At 36.1% G+C, this 21,670-nt stretch overlaps 1 protein-coding gene across 2 annotated transcripts; it reads left to right on the top strand.

Annotated features, from left to right (window-relative positions):
* The first annotated feature begins 9,453 nt into the window (after positions 1–9,453).
* Positions 9,454–16,737, top strand: trib1 (tribbles pseudokinase 1). Of its 2 annotated transcripts, XM_019124546.2 has the most exons (4): positions 9,454–9,682; positions 9,767–10,075; positions 10,813–11,105; positions 14,528–16,737. In XM_019124546.2, exons 2-4 carry the CDS (start codon positions 9,791–9,793, stop codon positions 14,991–14,993), a joined length of 1,044 nt encoding a protein of 347 aa, XP_018980091.1. In that variant the 5' UTR covers positions 9,454–9,682; positions 9,767–9,790; the 3' UTR covers positions 14,994–16,737. The 2 variants fall into 2 exon arrangements, with proteins under 2 accessions (XP_018980091.1, XP_042632837.1); XM_042776903.1 differs by having other exon boundaries at positions 9,454–10,075.
* The last annotated feature ends 4,933 nt before the right edge of the window (positions 16,738–21,670 follow it).

Raw genomic sequence — 21,670 nt, 5'->3', positions numbered from 1 at the left:
TTATCTCTTTATATTCCAGTGGGTCCATGTGGTTGATTGATTGTGGAGATGCAGCAACTGTTGCGTGATCAAATAAACATTCATGATGAGATAATAACCAAAGTTACCATGGCAATTGCATAGCAACCATTTTTCTTTCCGGTGTTTTTGGAGTGTTGCAGGCTAAAACTCGTTCAATTTAGACGGAAAAACAGTAACTTTCGGTAAAACAGCTGGCAAAAATGAAATTTGTAAATGGGTGCCATCACAAATAGTTTTTAAACAGCTGATAAAAGCATCAAGTTATCCACATGACTCCAGTCTATCAATTAATGTCTTGTAAAGTGAAAAGCTGCACATGTATGAGAAACAAATCCAATACTAAGGCATTTTAACTTTCATTCTGGCCAAAATACCACTTCATAATCTATAATAATCACTTCTTCCAGTGAAAAAGTTCATCCCCTGTTGTCCTCTCACATCAAAATCCACCAACATAATTGTTTCTAACCATTTTGGAGCATCTTTGCTCATAAACGGTGCTTGATCTGTGCATATTTCTCAGCTGATTCAGACAAGATTACATTTCCACTAGAGAAAGCAATATTATGGAAAGAGGACATTTTAGCCAGAAGAAACGGTTTGAATTAAAAATTTTAATTTTTTTAAATTACAAACACACAGCTTTTTACTTCACAAGATGTTAATTGATAGACGGGAGTCATGTGGATTACTTGTGGATTATTGTGATGTTTTTATCAGCTGTTTGGACTCTCATTCTGACGGCACCCATTCACTGCAGAGGATCCATTGGTGAGCAAGTTAAATTTCTCCAAACCTGTTTTGATGAAGTAATCTTGAATGGCCTGAGTACATTTTCACGTTTAATTTTTGGGTTCACAATTTCTTTAAATAAGCAAAATAAAAGGTTTCCTAAACCATTTGCATTGGGACTACATTAATAATTTTCTTTGCCACTTTTGTAGCTGGGCAAGAGATTTCCAGTTCCATGCAGATGCAAAGCATGAAGGGAGTGCATGCTGAAATTAATAGTTATTTTGTGTTTTGGGAGAAGAAAAGGTTGAGAATAGTTCATGTCTAATGTTCTATTATGCTGGGATTTAGACAGGTTTCTGTTATGTTGTGGTGAAGAGTGGAGCTTGTTCTGCTTTCAGGATGGGCTTTTGTGCATGAAAAACTATGACGTATGTTGCTTTAATCAAGGAGCAATTACTGACCAAATGTCTTCTAAGTGCAAACACAACTGACATATATTTGCTTATTTCTTGTTGGGTCACATATGCTAATCCTATAGCGTGACATTCAATTCAGTTACACAAATTTGAGTTCACAGCCTAACTGAATGACCAAAAAAAAAAAAAAAAAGAAAGGAAACATTTCTCACATGTGAACCATTGTCCAACTGAATTAGGTTCAGCCAAATAATTTTTTGGCCATCTATTTGAGAAAAAACACATCCCACCAACAGGAGACATCTAGTAACAGATAGACAGTAACTGAGTGTGCTTGGCATCAGACCTGAAGAACACAAGAGAACAGGGAGGATACACAGTGTAATGGAGTGCATGCAGGATCCCTGCTTTGCGTCCCTCTGCCTTTGTCCTGAGCGTTTGTTTGAGTAGGACAGGATGTAGAAAGACATCCGGAGGAAATCAATCCAGTGTTTGCTACCCATCTCCGGGACCTTTAAGGGTTTATTGTGCATGGATGGTCATGGAGAGGACACTACTGACTCCAATGCTCAAAGGTTAGATATGCTCGAATATGTCCAGTTTAGGTAATATCTCCACATATTAAAATTAAAAAAAATAAGTTAACCATTAGTCAACCCCTTTCAAAACAAAGAGCAGGTATAACCTTTGCAGTAAATGAACCAGTTTAGAGGTAACTGGGTCATTGACATTGTTAATTGTATTGTCCAGATCTAATTAATCAAAAAAATACATTAAAAATGCAATTCATAAATACAATGACTTGAACACAACTCTTATATTATAATTTTAGAAGTTAATTAAAATATATATTATATATATTATAAGTAAAAATTCTATGAAATGATAAATATCTGGGTGATAAAACTGTCCTGCGTCAGAAATTAACGAGGGCTTGGGGCAAATAAAAATGAGTATGAGTAACTCATGCTTTGGAAGTTTTTTTTTTTTTTCATCAGTAAAAAATAGTTCTAAGAAAGCCACAGCAGAAATGTTGCGCATAGTAAATGAATCTGTTGGGTCAATGATTCAATGACTTACTTATCACTTGAATGAATGATTTACTGGTTCATTACCTACAGGTTATTTTAGCATTTAAAATAGTATTTACCTATTTAAAGTAAAATTTCATTTTTAAATTATTTCATATTATATTCCAGATTTTATATTTGAAACATGATTCTCATAACCTTGTTTATGCAACTATAATTGCAGTGTAAATGCATTTATGCCACCTCTAAACTGCATTAAACAGTCTGCATTAAACATCAAATGGGTTTAAACTAAATTGTTAAAAGATATTTCCTTTTCTTTACTCTTGTATACTGTATATTATTGACTAAACTAGCAGTGGATTTACCCAGAAGTCTTTTAGCAGGTCTAACAAAATAATGTGTTCTGTTGGTCTAAACTTGTGAACAACTATTTTTAAAATGTACAGTAGCTTGCCAAGAAACAAGATATTTAGTACAAGCTACTAACACAAGTAGATACCTTCACTAAAGAAAACAGCTAAACTACTATCACTAATATCAAACTCTTGTTAATAAGTTGTGCCACAACTTTAGTAAGTTTGCTTGTGTGAGCAATGGTGAAAGTCTAATAACAGAGTTCAGGCAGAACATACATCTAATAAATCTTTACATCTTCTGAATATGATCCAAAAGGTTGCTGTTACTCATACAGCCCAAGACACGAGCACGGTGGTCTATTACGTTAACTCACTTTCTTCCATCACAAGCGTTGCAGGAGCTGGCTGGCATGTTACATTGCCTTCTTCTCTCACCAAGCAAGTGTCAGAGAAGCAGCAGGGGAATGTCTCTCCTCCTCGGCCAGCTCCGGCTGTTTCCATTTACCTTCCAAACTGATGAAAATATTTACTCCTGAAAACCAAGAGGATAATTTTCCTTCCCTGACTCTGTTCCAAAGGCATCTGGACTGTGTTAAGAGCTTTTGTGTGAGGTGGGAACAGACTGAGGGTGAAGACAAAACCTGAGGAATGTCTGCGCAGTTTACTCCTGAACCCAGAATGACCCATCGTGACACTGAGACATCGTTGTTTGCTTTACTTTACCAAGAAATAGTGCATATAATAATACAAACACAGCAAGATGTTCATAAAAGGCATTGAACCACCATTACTCCAGTCTTCAATATCAAATGATCCTTCAAAAATCATTCTGATTTACAGCTCAAGATACATTTCTTATTATTATCACCAATGCTGAAAACAGTCGTTCTGCTTAACATTTCGATGGAAACTCTAATATCCTTTTTTATGATTCTTTAATGAAGAGGGAAAAAAAACAGCATTTATTTGAAACAGAAATCACATGCAAGAGTGTAAATTACAATACTGTCACATTTGATCAATTTAATGATAATTATTTAACCAAGAAATTATGCATAATAATACAAACACCAAGAGATGTTCATAAAAGGCATTGAGTTGCTTCAAACACACAAAATAAATTGTATTGGCATACTGAATCATTAAGATCACAGACGAAATTATACTAAGTTCAGTAACTTGTTAAACCATGCAAACCACGCTCCTGGTGAGCCTCTTCTCTGTTCTCTTCTATCAAGTACAGTGTGTTCAAACACACAAGGCCTCGTCCTAGCTCCAGACTGCACATACTGTATGCCAATTCTCCTTTGGACTGCACAGCAGCTGATATTCAATCTAGTTTGTTTTGTTCCTCTCAGTATGGAGAGATGGTCTCATTATCCATATTGGGCTATGCTCGCCTTTGTCCCAGCTTGTTCAATTCCCAGGAAGATTTGATTCACAGCCTCATTTCATATCATTTCCCCATTGTGGGAAATTTGGCACTCTGTAGCAAGCGTGTTACAGTCAGACAGGCAATTTACATAATGAGTTTGTTTTTGGTGTCAGCAAGAGCCGTCTGAAAGCTTTCGTCATCCTGTTTATAGTAAAACTAATCTCATCATCAGCTTTGGAGGAGAGACAAAGCAAACACGGCTAGTTTTGGTCTTTACTCCTCGTATGGCATGTACAGCTTTGTGTCCCGAGAGAATCACGACTCAGCTGAGATCGAGAGCTCTCGATTTGCTGAGTGAGAGTTCTGACAGGTCCAGGGAACAACAGCGGGTACATCAACATGCCGACAACCCAGGATGGTGGGCACGACAGATCACGCCGCAGCCTATTATTATAACTCATTAGCATTAATAATGCATGTTTCCCTCTCTTAATTACCTCCGCCTACGTTAACTTAACACCTTCCTTTCAGCACTCACTCAATCCATACTACCTCGACAAGTACAAACCAGTCACTGACCCTGAACAGAGCTCTCACGAGTCCACATTTATGAAAATAGCGGTTGTGTAACCTCTGCACACCTCTAAACAAAGCTGACAGGGGCACTTCTTTTCTACTTGAGCTGAGCAAGTGCTCCTGGTGTAAATGCACTTTAAAACTGATGTTAACAAGCCATTACTAAAATGAGACTTGACTGGTTTGCTGGGAATCTCTTGAAACTGATCCAGTGTCAGAAATCAATGTTTAAGTGCTAACACAGGATCCCAGTTATTTGTATTAAATAAAAAATATGGTTGTTACATAAAAAATGAACATAAATTATACACTACTGTTCAAAAGTTTGGGGTTAGTAAGATTTTTTAACGAAAAAGTATCTTATGCTCACCATTTTTTAAATCAAAAATACAGTGAAAATAGTATTTTATGAAATATAATATTATTCCAATTTAAAATGACTTTTCTATTTTATTATATTTTAAAATATAGATTTCAGCAGCCATTACTCCAGTCTTCAGTCTCACATGTTCCTTCAAATCACTGTAATATGCTGATTTGGTGCTCAAGAAATATTAGTTATTATCAATGTTGAAAATAGTTGTACTGCTCAATATTTTTTTAGGAAACCGTGATAAATTTTTCCCAGAATTCTTTGATGAATTGAAAGTTCAAAAGAACAGCATTTATTTGGATTAGAAATTGTTTGTAATATTATTAATCAATTTAATGTGTCCTCACTGAAAAAAATTACTTACTCCAAATTTTTGAATGGTAGTCTATATTTATTCACATATCAAATCATTTTAAATAATTGCTTGGTTCATTTTTGTTAGAGGAATTCACTATATGGGGGCATTTTTTTTTTCATTTTAAATATGTTGGGGTTTTTTAAATCACTTCCCATGCCATATTTGGTTAATCATGAGTCATAGAGCAATTAATATCAAAATGCGAAAAGGAAGTATTCCTTCGTTTAAGCAGTACTGAGGATATTGTGGCTAAACAGACACTCATATTGTTCTCCAAACCTACTACAACTCTTTTTTCCAGGTCTTTTCTGGCATCCTGCCATAATTCCTGTGAAATTATTGGTATTATTGGTGTAAATCTCCCCAGTTGCAGTACAATGCTGAAGGCCATTGAAATCCTGTTAACGTGCTATAATGAAATTATTTTTGAAATGCTAAGCTCTCTCTCCCTTTGATAATTTAAGAACAGTTGACTCACTCTTGATGACTGAAAGGTTTAGAAGGATTCACGCTAACGGACTCAACACAAGTGTAAACTGTAGGCCTGCACTTGAGTGGCGTTAATGCGTTTTTAAGAGGTTCCCCTCCTCTGTTTCTTCTCTAAATGGAATTAAACCCAGCTACTCCATGCTTTTTGAACCTGCAAGAAACTATTAGCAGAACTCAACGTGATATTACGGCAGACCTCGCAGACGTCGCTCTCACCATTTAACCTCTCACTTAGGCATCATATGAGAATCTCAACACAGTTCCACATTCCAAACCTCTTTCTTAAAGTCATACCGTTGTAAGCGGCGGCGCCCTTCCTCTCAGAATGACTGTACTCGACTGAAGTAGGAGACTGGTGTCTGGGTGGTGTGGGGAACTGCCCTTAGCCACCACATCACACTTTATTTCCTCAAGCTGACAGGATGAGCTCTTACTCATCACAATTGATTGTTGATGATAACACTTACCACAACAAACACTTGGTATTCTCTAGTGTAACTGGATCCTGAGAAAAATGGTGGTAAAAAAGACTTTAAAAACAATACAGCACATGGGAAATGTTCACAGCAGAAATACGCAGAAGCTGCATGGAAGCTTAATAATGGTTCAACTTGGCTTGTTTGAAATTTGATGCTGGTTAAACCATGGAATGTTTACAAGAGCATTTTAGTGGTGCTGAATATGAGCCAACGCTCCTGAATGTATTAGGTCTAGTAAACCATGAGGATTTCAAAATCTTGCCACTTGAGATTTTACAAGCCTAGCAGTATAGGAAACACTTCAAAAGTGCCTGCACACATCTGTGACCAAACCACTGCTGCTGAAGAGGAAAGACTCGTGACTGAATTACCGTGGAGCTGTTTCTTTGGACCTTCCTGACCTCCTGACTCCCACACTACATCAGCTCCTAAGACCACTGTGTCAGACTACACCATTTCAATCATGCCATCTGATGTTTTTTCATAGCATTTTTAATACCATTATTAATTCATTCATAATTATTGACAGGAATGTAAAACAATTGTTTACATGCCATTTCTGATTTCTATATAAGCTTGTTTCTGCATTCAAGAAATAATAAAAGGTAACTGTGACTTTATGTCTTATACCATTGCAATTTTATTACTTACAAATGCTACTTTCTTTCTCAAAAGTGTAACCTTAGGGGATGGTTCATTTGTCATTTTACAAGTGCACATTTTAAAATTGTACTTAAGAATGAAAAAAAAAGTAATTAAAGTGCTTAATAACTATTCAGTAATACTGTATTATCTTCAATAAGTGCATTACAAGTGCACATTCAATACAATTAAGCCCTTCTTTTTCACAATGACATCCCTTTAAATCTCAAAATTTTATCTTTATTCCTTATTTAACTTTCTCTCACAATTACCTTTTTTATTTTTTTTACTCTGAGTCAGAAATGGGCTTCTTCAAATAGCCTTATCATGCTTTCTTGTGCGGTAAACCTGTTATTGACACCTTTTGGGCTGTGTGTAGTACTCAGAACTTCCATATTTCATGATTGCCTTTGACAGTCATTCGCATGTTCAAAGTTCAGCCACACGCATGATGTATCATTCCTGTCAAGGACAGATTCACCGGTATTTTTTTTTTCTCTCTTCTCTCTCTTCTTGTGCAGACCATCTACAGTAAGTAGAACGTACCTGTTTCTGGCTGAGTTGTTAAGTGCACACAGTGATCAGTTCCCTTTGTCTTTGCTACTGGCAATGAGTCAGCTAATTACAGTGGAAAAGAGCTCTGTTAGGGCTCTCAAGCGAGAATGACCTCAAATAGCCATGTTCTCTGAATCACATGCAAACATAACACAAATACGGTCCAGTGTGGTCTCAGTGACACCTGTTTATGTCATAACAAAGGAGAAGTAGATATTTCCCATGGAGAGTATGGGTGTTTTACTCTAAAGGGAGCGGAAGCGCAGAAAACCTGTTCTGTTCCTGCTTAACAACATGACAAATGCACACATCAGATACTGAGTCATCAGAGAGATATTTTACTGTCAAAGAAAACATGGTTGCTAAAAATAATCGGTCTTTAATGTTAAATCCTCAGTCCGACCACGTTTGAACTCCAAACCTGCAGGCCACAGCTGCACCATCTACTTTACACGGTCATGAATTCAGGCAAGCAGGACAGGAATGAAGCATACTGAAATATTCCACACTTCTTTTTTGGAACTCCAGGAACCTTTCTCATACTGGTATTCCGCTGTATCACCTCTGAATACTTCTATTCTGCATTTTAGACCTTGATCATTAGCCCACATTATCACTGAAAAAGTACAATCTAATAAAGCTCTGATATTTTAAGCATCAAAAACAGTCCATATTCCCTTGAGTCTTTTCTAAACAGGACTCTCTTTTTCTGTCTAGAGAAACAGGTGCTAGTTCAATTACACCCTTCCAAATTAAGAGAGGTCACAGCCAATGAAACAGGGACAAATTTTTCAATAGTGACTTACTCAATAGTCTGTGTGGGACATATAGCCATATGCCGCCAATTAGGAACTGCATCAGATTTTATTTTGTGACACAACTTATGTTTCAAACACAATGTGGAAGTCACTGTCTTGCGTGCCCTGAAAGCTTGCTGAAGTATGCTAATAGGCCAAATGGCACGGTGAGACACAAATTTATTTTGTGCGTCATAAGCATATGTTTTCCAGCTCTTTGTGCATTATCCCTCTGGTTAAATTAAACAAATGTCTCCTTCCTAGAAAGATCTATGGTTATTCTACAAAGGGCACCACCGCCACTCCCTCGTCTTTCTCTTTATGATGATGACTCATCAGCATATTAACAAATATGAACTGCATATAAAGTACAAACCCACCGATTCCTCAGACACAGATGTTTTTTTAAGTCAAGTGGGATAAATATGTAATTTTGGTTTACTTTTTTTTGTTGTTGCAGGAATATGTTATATCTTAAACATACAGTAGTAAGAAAATAAGCACATGAATAGTGCAGCAGACTTAATGAGCACAATAACCCCCTGTGCCCTGAATGTCGAAATAAGTTAATCATTGCCTGGCCATGTGTTCTGATGAAGAATGAAAAATATTAATGCAACTTCCTTGGATTTCACAATGCTGAACATTTGGAGTAAATTATAAACATTTTAAAAAGAATACAAAGGCGGCGGTTGTACATAGGCTAAGTGTTACATAAACGCTTTGCGTGCATATTTGAAAGCTGAGAGAAAAGGAAAGTTGATTAAACCAGCGCTTTACTATTCATCTGGAAGGTGAATGGCATGTGGCGATTGCTCAATCGTCGAGACTGCAATGAATGTGTCACTAGAGAGAGTCTGAACCGGGCGGAGCTCCAGCATTGGGAAGTCCGATTCATTTAAACGAAAAGCTTCGTTCGGACGAAGTGATTCAATAAAAGCGGTTCAATTATTCTTTTGAGTCATCACTCAAAGGTGTCCGCTGAAGAAAATGCGCGACATTATGTGCATCATGCATGAAGTAAAACACATTTTAGTTAATTGCCGATGTTATCGCTGTGTTTAGTTTCTGCTGTATCGATCTGTGGTCTGTGGATCCAACATGTCACCCATCTCATAGTTTACTGCCAATGTTCTCCCATTCAGTTAAATGATCAAAATAATCTTCCGAATCGATTTAAGTGAATCATTAAAAAGAACCGACTCGTTCGAATCGGACATCAGCTGAAAGTAGAGCTCAGAAAACAGCATCAGTAGTTCAGTGAGTCAGACAGCCCTTCTCTCGGGCTCAGATCTACACCGGGAATATTTCACACCACACAGCTGCCTCATACAGTAGGCTATATTTTGGGCTTCAGTGTTGTTCAAAGAGCTTTAACGTACTAATACAAAAAAAAAAAAAAAAAACTAAAAAACAATGGATAAGCGAAATTGCAAACCTATGATAAAGATACTTGCATTTTACATTCATTGACGAGTAAGTAGGATCTTTTTTGCTTTTTGCAGCACATGCACAGATCTCTTCCTGGAATATGCTTGCGTGAAATCAGACTTATATCAGTTTCAGCTACTGTAGTTTGTAAGAATGAGCGTGCAGTGGCTTCAGAATCCGGTACCGGGAAGACACGGACACAAGCGCTTTGACACAGATGAGCCCGTGACCAGATGTCCGAGGCTCAGCGAGTCTTCTGCTGATGCGGGTCTCCTGGGCTCCTCACCGGGATCCCCGGTAAGCGGAGCGCCTCTGAGCGTCACCTCAGCCCACCAGGGTCCCGCTCGAATCGGCCAGTACCTGCTAGTGCCCCTGACCGACCGACCGGGGGTGCACAGCGCTTTAGACATGGACACAGGAGAGGAACTGCTCTGCAAGGTAAACCACTGCATACTATAATGTACATGACCCATATAAGTATGATCCTCTCTATTCAACTAACACGTTTTATGCCTCTGAGACCCAGAACAAGTTTTTTTTTTTTAAAAACGTAGGTAAGAACGCAGAGATTTCTTTTTAAGTTTCAATCATCATCATCATCAACAACAACAACTAAAACTAAATTTATTATTATTATTATATTGTGTCTTATTTATATCTGTTGTATATAATATATACAAATATGCAATTGAAACAAAAGAACTACTGCAGGACTTAAAATAATGGCATGTACAGTATGATCTCAGAGTTATTATTAAAAAAATCTATCTTCACTACAGAGAACAAAATTAATTTTTGGGTCTCATAATCTGATTTCTACACATAAAAAAAGTTAAATAACAGTACACTTTTAGTTAGACAGGGATATAAGAAATTTGTGTGCAGATTACATGGATGCCAACTTATTTATATCTTTAAAATTAAATATGACAGATATGTATCATGTGTTTGCAAATGTATCTGCATCTGTGTGAGAAATATGGGGCTGACATGACACTCAAAAAGACTGTATTATTGCTGCCACAAACTTTACAAGACATTCAAATTTTTATAATATGTTTGTGCTTTAATCTCAAAGCACCTCCATTCACCTCCAGTGAACTGACTTTATCAGGTCAGAGTTGACATTGTCTTATAATACTATACGGAACACTTTTTTTTTCTGCCATCTACAGGTGTTTGATATGGGTCAATACCAGGAGAAAATAAGAGCCTACAGCATGCTCTCAAGTCATAAGAACATTGCACAGATAAAAGACATAGTTCTTGGGGAGAGCAAAGCATATGTGTTCCAAGAGAAGGATTTTGGCGACATGCACACCTTTGTAAAGAGTAGCAAGAGGCTTCCTGAAGACCTGGCTTCCAAGCTTTTCTACCAGGTGGTATCTGCAGTGAACCACTGCCACCAGGTTGGCATCATTTTGGGGGACCTCAAGCTCCGCAAGTTTGTGTTCTCAGACGAGAAAAGGTGAGAGTTATAGTTAGTGAGTGTGTCTGTGTGAGAGTGTGAGAAAGCAAGAGTTTTTATGGGCACACCAGGTGCAGTACTGAACTTCATGCATCAATGCTGTGACATCAGCAGCGTTATACTGGGTGAATAGTGTCAGTTCTAGTTTCATTCAGTTTTCGCTTCCTCACAGCAATGTGTCATATTGCAGGTGATTGGTGCTGCTTCCCTAAAGATTCAATGGAACAAACCTATTAACACTCATTTACTCATCTTTCTCTGTAAGAGGAGCAACTGGTAATCACACCCCTGAACTCATGTCCAGAGATTTTTCTTTAGAAAACGAGAGTCCTCTGAATTACGTAAGTGAATTATGTATTAAAAAATAAATAAAAAAAAAACATTATGGATTGAATTTAAACATTTTTATCCATAATCCCCAATGAAAGAAACATACTGGAGATAGCTAACCCATCTACCTGCCTAAATTACTAAATTAAAAAAAAATAATAATATATATATATATATATATATATATATATATATATATATATATATATATATATATATATATATATATATATATATATATATATGTTTTAAAAATAAACCTTGTTACATAAAATATTGCTTTGTAAATATCTATATCTATCTATATATATATATATATATATATATATATATATATATTATCGCACACACACAAAGTATTTTTATTATTGTTATATTTTTTAGATTAAAATTTTTTTTAATTTTCAACTTTTAGATAAAATTACATTTATGTTTATTAAATATCAGTTTATTTATTTTTAGATAAAATATTACCTCTATAAAATTAAAAATTAAAATCTTATAAAATATTATGTATTCACATTTTATATTAAATTATATTATATTTTTATTACTTAGAAAATAAATGCACTTTCAAAATAATCCAGTTTATACATGTGGCTTGAGATTTCTGCATTGTGTTACATAATGTCTAAATGTTTTTGAAAAATACAATGTAAATTTCCCTTAAAAATGCATCCGTTTAACGTCAAGTAAATTTAAAACTCACCTACAGGGCTTATACAGGGCTTCTTTAGAAACAATTAGCCAACTAGTCTGTCACAAATATGTTGTTTTTCACATCCCTTAATACATACATTCGGTTTGCCATTTCTGGGCCAACATTTTAAGCCTGACCTTTGGGCATCGGATTTCATTTGAGTGAAGCAGACAAGAACGTGTAAGAGGACGTAGTCACCCTTCTCTCATAGCAGCCAACGGGTGCAGCGAGATGAGTCATAGCAATGCACACAGAGGGGAAACTCACCATTCAGGATCATACCCATACACTCGACACTCCACTCCTGAATACAGCACCACTCGTAGGTGAGGCATGCCAGCTCTGGCCATTGCAACACTTACAGATTGGCGGTCTGGCCTGGCAGACGCATCCGTCTAGCACAGACGTGACCAGAGCATGCTGACATTTGGTCAGACAAATAACGCAAAGAAGTGTTTGTGTTTTCTTTCACTTTGTTCAGCACCAGGCAGCGTAGTGACAGATTATGCAAACCCGCTGTCTGCACACACTGTATCTTTCCGAATGCAATTTCCATAGCAAGAATAGCTTTTGTAAAATGCGATAATGATGAGTGATGGATAAGCAACAAAAAGGTCGAAAGACTCGAAACTGTGATAACGCTATGATACGGTGTGTGATTGCATACAGAAAGACACTCAATGACCTGGAATGCATCTGTAGATAGATTGTGAAACACACACACGCACACAAACAGGCTGGTTGGGCAGGGGCTGTTCATGCGTCACTGATGTAACAGCGCTGTTTGTGGGTAATAAGGCACTGCCAGATGCTGTGAGCGTACGGCACAGGTGCAGGAAGAACACAGTGGACCTGCAGCACAGCGCAGTGCATTCATTTGTCCACAGTCTCTCTGTCTGTCACACACACATACACACACACAAGACTATGACTCATTCTCTCCACCTCTCTGGCAGAATGCTGTTGTGTCATCTGCAAACCCCCCAAACTGAGGCTGATAGCCAGTGATGAAACACAATAGCATGCAGAGCAGCTCATGTTTTACTGAAAGGGATACCACAGACTCATGGGTCATCAAGTCTACATTTAAAGTCCACAGGGATATTCCTAGAGTAGTAGGGGATTTGTTTCTTATTGGAAACTGAGCTAAACTTAGCCCAGTGTTTACAAGAATACATTACAGAGGTCTTTGGAATGAGAGGAAGTGTGTTTATTTTGCACGCGTGCGTTGTGGAAACTCTCATGCATGCTTTTGTTTAAACGAAGGCTGTAATTAGATGAGGATCTGTCCTATATTTGTTGTAGTAGTAGTTTCCATGATTTACCTTCACAGCAATCTGTGAGCACAAAAAAAGGGATGGAGAGATATTTCAGCTCAATGCACAATAAAGGAAGGCTTCAATACATCACTTTGTTTAGCAATAGAAGAGAAAGACACTAAATCCATCATCAGCAGGCCCACAAGGAATCTGTGCCCACAGAGTTCTGCGTAGATTTGCGCAGAGCAGGATCACCTGTCATTTACATCACCCCACCCTCTGTGTTATATCTTGGCTAATTTGATTATGCTTTCTGCTTTGTTAAAAGTGTAACACAAGCATTTTTCCCGTGTTTAAGATTTGAACTTGCTCTCTAATGGCAGTTTATTAAGAGATAACAAGTTATGAAAATGCATTGATACCAAGAATCAAATGAGGCAAGTGTCCCCCTTCTTACAATATAAAGGCAGCTTAATATTTTCATCTATAAAAACAATAACCGGCTAATTGTTACTGTACTAAAGCAAACTGTTAAAATATTTAAATGATCTTTACTTAATTTCTGACCTGTATTTAGAAAGCAAAATGAAATATTATTTTTAACTAATCTGGTGAATGTCAGGAAAAATCATTACATTATTATCTTCATATTACTATAGGAGTGCACACATTAAATATGATAGCCCTAAAAATACACTACCGTTCAAATGAATAAATGCTGTTAAAAAAAAAAACAACAACAACTGAAACTTCAGCTTTGCTATCACAGGAAAATATAAAATATATATTAAAATAGAAAAGTTATTTTAAACTGCACTAACATTTCACAGTATTATTGTTTCTACTGTATTTTTGTTCAAATTAAGAGATTTTTTTCCAAAGCATTACGAATTCTCACTTTTTTTTTTCTTTTTCTTTTTTGATCCCCAAGCACCTACTTAATTCTGTTTTGAAAAATTCCACAAGTTTTACATCAAAATATGTGTGGAAAATGTGAAAAAAGACATGATCATTAGTGCAATGTAGCTGATTCTGAATGGACTGTATATACCAATAACCATGTGATTTTCTTCACATCCAAAACACAGTAAATAGTACCTGATCGTACTAACCATGGTGTGTTTTTATTTTAGGGCCCAGCTGAAATTAGAGGGTCTGGAGGACTGCCATATTCTGCGCGGAGAGGACGACTTGATGTTTGACACGCATGGCTGCCCTGCGTACGTGAGTCCTGAGATTTTAAACGGCGGAGTATGTTACTCAGGCAAGCAAGCGGATGCATGGAGCCTCGGCATCATGCTGTACACAATGCTGGTGGGCCGCTATCCTTTCCACGACCCGGACCCCGCAACCCTTTTCTCTAAGATTCGACGGGGCACATATTGCCTCCCCGATGGGCTGTCTCTAAGGGCGCGCTGCCTGCTTCGCAGTCTGCTCAGAAAGGACCCGGGCGAAAGACTGACCACAGTGGAGGTCCTCATTCACCCATGGTTTAATGGCAACATGCAAGACACAAGAAATGCAGAACAGGAAGTCAACCTGAGAGAACAGACAGTGCCCCAGATAGAAATGGAGCAGGACGAGGATTTTTTCTCCTGAGGAAACCAATATAGCTTGAATATGGACCAAAACTGTTCGTGATCTTGGTGTTTTGTTTTTATTATTTAGTTTCTTATATGGATTTTGTAATAGATTCAGAAGTATACACTCAGTGAGTACTCACTCAAAGTACTGTATCATGTGTGTCAGGTTTAAGGACAATGTGCACAACAGCCACATGTAGTCGTTTTGAAGTCGTCTGCTAGTGAATCATTCTTGTGCTGTATGAAGTGAATGAGACTGGGCATTATGGGTCACATGATAATGAGAGAATGTGAGAATGTGTGCATGGTGACTAACCTCGGCCTATGGGGCAGACCTTTGGTTTCACTTACTGTCAAAACGAATTGTCACAAATTGAATACTGCAGTACCAAAGGTACATGTCTCCTTTTGTGGGAGGAGAATGAAAACTAAAGGAATCGGACACACGTATACATATGGAGGACTAGAAGTGCAGCTTAAAAATATAATAAAGAAACAATTATCAGTATATTTAATTAAAAAAGTAATAATTGTAATTAAAAAAAAATATATATAGACATTTTAACCTACTTAATTCATGTTTAGAAATGTAGATAAATATAAAAATATATAGATAAATAGTTTTTAAATGCAAATGGTTTAAAAAGCATTTTTCAAAGTGCTCTTACAAAGTAAACTTTGATTTCATGAGGACTATAAGAAAAGCAACTTAGTAATGTTTTATTAAATACAATTTTAAACAAGCATTTAAAATGATTTTATTATTTAATATTAATAAATATAATTAATATTTTGCTACATTTACAATTTTAAACATGAATTAAATAAACATTGGTAATTATGTTTATATTTGTGAATCTTAAATGGTAATTTAGCTGCATTTTATTTTAATTAATATATTGATAATTGATTCATTCATTTTATTTTAAGGTAGCACTTCCGATTACATGCTATAAGCTGTTTTAAATCACAGATACTGTGTGCTATTCTTACTTATGTTTCTCAGAATTGCCAAACTGTACAGAAGAGCCATTCAGAGGTTAACTGTCACTTATTGACCTTTAACACTCTGTGACAACCAATGGGTTACCGTTACATATGGATTCCTAAATGTTCAGGATGAGCCTCTTACAGACTGATACAAAGTGTTCATTTATTCTGCTGTATCCTGATCTCTCTAGTCTTTCTAGTCACAGTTTCCTTACTTGAATCCAAGCAACCTCATAAAAGCATGAGGCTTCAGTATGGCAGGCCAGTTCATACTGCGGGTAAGATATAAGATGACTCAACAGCGGGGCGTTGGTGTAACGAAGAGGAAAGGGCTATGAACCCAGATAGTGTGCTCAGTATGACTACATATGCATATATTTACTCTCACTTTAAAGAAAGGAGAACAGTACTACTGTAAGGGTTGAGCATCCTATAAAGGTCTGTTTTCTGCTTGCCCTCTTGTTGGGGATTGTATGTTACCTCTGAATCCAAGTATAATGGTGATACATGACGTTTATGGTTTCTGAAAGGCTCTTTATAAGCCAAGGCTGCAGGGTATGCAAAATGCCTGTCTTATGCATGCAACACATGGGGAAAGCTGACACGAGTGCACAGAGTTCATATTGCACTGTGAATTATGTATTTGCGACACAAACCCCAAGGCTTGACCCATGAGGGTTTAACGGTTAAAATGCATTGTTCAAATGAGCATTTGTAAATATGTACATCTTAAGTGTGTGAACAAAATTGAATAAACTCTTTCTTATTTACATCTGTGGTGCATTCTGTGAAAAACGTCTCTCTAGAAAGATGCATAGGTTTTGTATAAAGCAAAACTGTAGCATAGTGCATTGCGTTTTATTCCTTGTGATTTCTTTTTTAATTTCCAGACCATCAGAAATCACTGATAATTTTCGGAAAGTCTCAAGATGTCAAAATAACTCGTTAACAAAAAAGGTGTGCTTAACTGTATTGAATGTGCACTTGTAGTGTACTTCAAACCTTAAAAGTATACTTACATAACTGTACTTGCAGGTAATATAATATTGATAAAATAAAAGGCCACTTAAGTGTACATAAAGAGAATACACTTTCATGACTGTTATTTACAAAATTAAGTGCACTTTAAAAAAAAAAAATCTTATGTTGTTTTTTTAGGAAGTATACTTATTTGGATGTATTGACTAAAACATCTAAAATAACTAACAAAGTCTTTGGTTATATTTTTAACATTATGTTATTCAATATTACATTTAAAGTTAACATTTTAAATTATTAGCTTCATTGTTACAAATATGTAATCTGTCAAAATAAATTTATTACAAAAAAATTAAATACATGACATACAAGTTTCAGTATAATTGACAAAAAGTACATGTTTTTACCATAAATGCTTGTCAGTGCAGTAAATTCGGCAGCACACTTTAACCATTTAACCAAGGCGGTAAAAGTATTTATGAAATTATAAACATTTTAAAAAATTATAAATGTTTAAAAAAGCACACTAAAGTTCAGCTAACTGTGATTAAACTATAATACATTTTTATTTCATTGCAATTAACATGCAGTTAAGTTTATGAAAACATTACATTTACTGTAGTTTGTATATAGTGAAGTATATTATTTCCGTAATATGAACTTTTTCAAAAGTATTCTGAATGTGTGCTTCTTTTTCACAAGGGAACTGAACCACTGGCAGCAATAAAACATCCTCTTGTGCTAAATTCAGGACAGACTGAAAGAGAAAGCTTAATGTGCATTTTGACCTGAGAGTCAGGTTGCTCCGCCCTCTATTATGACTTCACAGAAGCTTGCGTAAGTGGCTGATTTGGTATCAACAGAGTAGCTGGAGCGTCTTTTTTGTTGGGCGGCTGCCAGGCAGCATTGCACGCCATGAATGCAACTGCCAAACATGTCGGCGCCAGCCTTGGGTGACGCTCTGATAAAAAGTGCCTCTGTGCTAGCACTATCCATATTATCTTGACACTAGTCTCTCTGAGTGGCATTATGAGTCACTACCAAGTGTATGAAGTTGTCTCCAAATCAAAAGATGATGTGATGGGATAAGGTCATATTTAAGGGCCTGTTAGCAGCTTAGTTGTGATTTGCAGTCAAGCTTTAGACATGATGATAGATAAAGGGGTGTAAAGTGACTCTGTAAGCAACTTGCATCACAACATGTCAACTGCTCAGACTATTAATCTGCTTCAAGTGAAGGTAACGCCGTCAGCCATGAACTTAAGTCTATAGAGACTTCATTTCAAGATTTACAAGAGCAAGAGCACTCCAAAAGCCATTATGATGCACAGCTCATCACTGTAGAGCATTTCATCTTCTGTCAGTACCATTTAAACACAAACTAGGCTAAATCACATTTGCTGTCAGTTACACTCTAGAATCTACATTCCCACACAGAAATAAGGAGCAGAGGTTCACACTGATGATCAAATAATAATCCAAACAAATTGTTTCATATTGCATCATTTTGGAGATTTTCTATCTAAAATAAACTTTACAACATTACACTAATTTCAAAATGACACTATTTTGAGGTCGAGGGAAAAAGGGCTGACAGGGTCGAAGAACATTATTCGTAAGATGTTCCCAACATCAGTCAGAAACCAATACACCTCTGTTTTGGATGTCTGCATTGTTCATTATTTATTTTATTTATTATCATAGATTTATTAATATTTTGAATTATCTTTTATGTTTATATTTTCAGTATTCTTTTAAGTTTTAGTAAATGCTATGCTTTTGTCACTTTCATTAGGTTTCTTTTTAAAAAAAAACATTTCTATGTAACTTTATTTTTTATTTAAATTTTAGTTTTAGTAAATTTCAATTAGTTGCCAGAGCAACATTTCAAATTGTCATTTAAGTTTTTCATCTAATATTTCGCATATATTTTATTTTAGCTTATTCAGTTAACCAAGAACTGATTTTTGAGTTTTAGTTTAGTTACAGTAACAATGGTTTATGCACACTTCCACATATCCGCTATAATATAATAAAGCAAAAGGGAATGATTTAATAAAGTTACTAGAAACTCTTTGAGGCCGACGGTTAATATTTGATTAGCAGTGTTATGACACACTCATGTGGAGATGTTTGGTACTTCAACATTTACTTTTTCCAAAGAAAAACATTTCCTGTTCCTGGAAACCAGGAAGATAATTAAATTGGATGAAGGAAGGAAACATCACTAGAATTCACAGAATAATTCAAGCCTGTTTCAGGAAACACATTTCCAAATGTGTTAAAAAGCCGGCTGTTCCTAATATAGATGGCAATGATTAACCACCAGAGGCCAGTATTTCAGCAAAAAGCTGATAAACTTGTATTCAGGCCTGTTGAACAGATGGTTTGATGGTTCTCCATGCTAAATGCAAGCATCTGTTTCACTGTTTCAGTATGTTAGCTACATGAAGCTCACATAAAAATAGAGATGCTTTACCCTGTAAACTGGCATCTAAGAGGAAATCTCCTGTCAATTTTAATAACTAGTGCTTGTTAAGATCACTGTTATTATGACTCACAGGGGTAGAAATTTAAACAATACGTAGGAGTGTATCTAATCCTGTCAACGTAGTCTACGACGTACTAAATTGAGCATAAAGCGCCCAGTTTAATGTTACCTTAAATGAGATGTTATGGGCAGAATTATTTTAGTGATGTACCTGTATTAACTGAACTTCAGATGTGCTTCACATCCTCTGTCATCGCGTGCTCATCAGACGTAGCCTACTCACCACGTTTTGTACCCCATTCACACTCCTATATAGCTGTGTTGGGATTCATCTTAAGTTAAACAAATGCCTCAAACACCATAAAAACACTTGGAATGCTTTTGCTCATAATGACATAAAGTTTTAAAAGTTTGAGGTTTAAAAAAATATATATTTTTAAGTCCTTGTAGTGTTCCTTGTGATTTTTACCCTTTTCTGCTTTGTACTGAATGTGATCCAGGTTTGAACTAGCTTCCTTAACATTTCAAAAGGTTTTTGTCTCCTGCATGTGACAAATAACATGGGGAATGTTGCAACAAATCTGAGAGAGAGGGATAATCTTTTAATAATCGTTCTATGGTGCTCTGAATGCGAGCTGCAGTAATGCTTGCTCTCCCTCATGAGATCACGGGTTGGTCAGAGCTCTGTTGGCTGGGTTATATCATTACCCCTCCTGATGGAAGTGAAACTTTCAGTGGAGCCATAATTTCAAAACTGCACAAACAGATGACTTTTGGGTTACATCTGTCATTTTATTACCACTCTCACTAAATGTCATGTTCATTCCTGCTCAGTCATTCATCAGCCTGCACATCTGTTATCAGACTGCTTAAGTCTGCTCTGGAAATCATACATTTTGTACACCACTGGGTTGGTAATGCTAAACTGAGAGGTTGAGCTGTTGAGCCTGTTTTCACTCACAGCATCGACTGGTTTTATAATAAAAGTGAATCATTATAATAATAGCAAGTTTATTGATGATCGTGATAATAATAGGTTAAAATGAACATAATAGGTTTACAAGAGTTAAAAAGGAACATATTTCTGATTTGGTGTTGATGAAGGAGTGTTTGAATGTTTCTAATGGGACTGAGAGGGCAATTAAAGCAACAAATGAAAAAAAAAAATGTTTTTGTTCCTTAAATTATGTTGATGAAACTTAATTGCTTTATGTGTAACCAATGTACAAAAAGCATACTTTTTTAGTGAATAAATGTTGGGAAACATCTATTTTTATAGAGATGTTCTATTTAGTTGTTAATCTCAGGGTTATATGCCATTAGTATTTGAGAGGGTAAAATTATATATTATATACAGTTTTATTAGCAAGAAAACATTATTCTGTCAAATAAAATTCAAAGAGAGAGGATTTTTTTTTATGTTTAAAGTGGGCCAAAATGAGCACTAAAGCAAAAACATGCTGTAGCATAAAGATATAAACAAACATTTCTTTGTTCAGGTAAAATAATATTTAAAAATATTGCTGCTTTATTCAAATAGTGGGCTCTTTATTGAGAGTAAATTGGACATGTTGGATGTATTTAATGTGACACAGTGAAGCAAGAGGCCTAAGTAGCTTATCTTCCAGGCTCCATCAGCAAATACCTAATCAGCATTTCGGAAAAAAAAACAAAAAAAAAAACACCCAAAATAGCCAGAAGATTAATTCTAATCAGACTTACACCACATTGTGAGAGGCTTAGGTGCACTTTCCAAAAATTGACCATTATATCCAAGCGCACAGGCTGCTTTTTGTTAAGGAAGCTCTGCATTTTTTGGTGTAAAAATTAGTTAATGCCCAGCCTTCTGTAAAGCCACAGAAGACAAAAACCTGTCTTGAGAAACAAGATTAGATTCTCAGCACATAACACCTATTGTGTTTGCTTCGAATCCCCCAGATCAGCCATCTCATTGGCAGGCTTGCAGGTTGTTCTCCCCATATGACTACGGGGATGTGATGTGTTAACAAGAACATAAATAAACTCTGGCTGAAAAAAGTAACTATAGAGAAACTATAGGAATATAAATTAAAAGTGAGGAAGTTCTTGTATGGAGGCCTTTATGTTACTGCCGAACAATTCCCTTTGTGAAGGTGTGAAAATTCTACAGTTGTCAAAAATCAATTTATTTTTTCAACAGTAATATTGGTGTATGGATATTTAAAATATAAGATATTTTGGATTTTTGCCTTCAC

The sequence above is a fragment of the Cyprinus carpio genome, chromosome A19, assembly GCF_018340385.1.
Source record: "Cyprinus carpio isolate SPL01 chromosome A19, ASM1834038v1, whole genome shotgun sequence".
Classification (NCBI taxonomy): domain Eukaryota; kingdom Metazoa; phylum Chordata; class Actinopteri; order Cypriniformes; family Cyprinidae; genus Cyprinus; species Cyprinus carpio.
The sequence above is the reverse complement of the archived record's forward strand: the minus strand, read 5'-3'. Positions and strand labels throughout refer to the sequence as shown.

Coding starts and splice junctions, on each gene's coding strand:
- trib1 (XM_019124546.2), top strand. CDS start 9,791: ATGAGCGTGCAGTGGCTTCAGAATCCGGTACCGGGAAGACACGGACAC. Junction 10,076..10,812: donor GAGAGGAACTGCTCTGCAAG/GTAAACCACTGC, acceptor TGCCATCTACAG/GTGTTTGATATGGGTCAATA. Junction 11,106..14,527: donor GTGTTCTCAGACGAGAAAAG/GTGAGAGTTATA, acceptor TTTTTATTTTAG/GGCCCAGCTGAAATTAGAGG.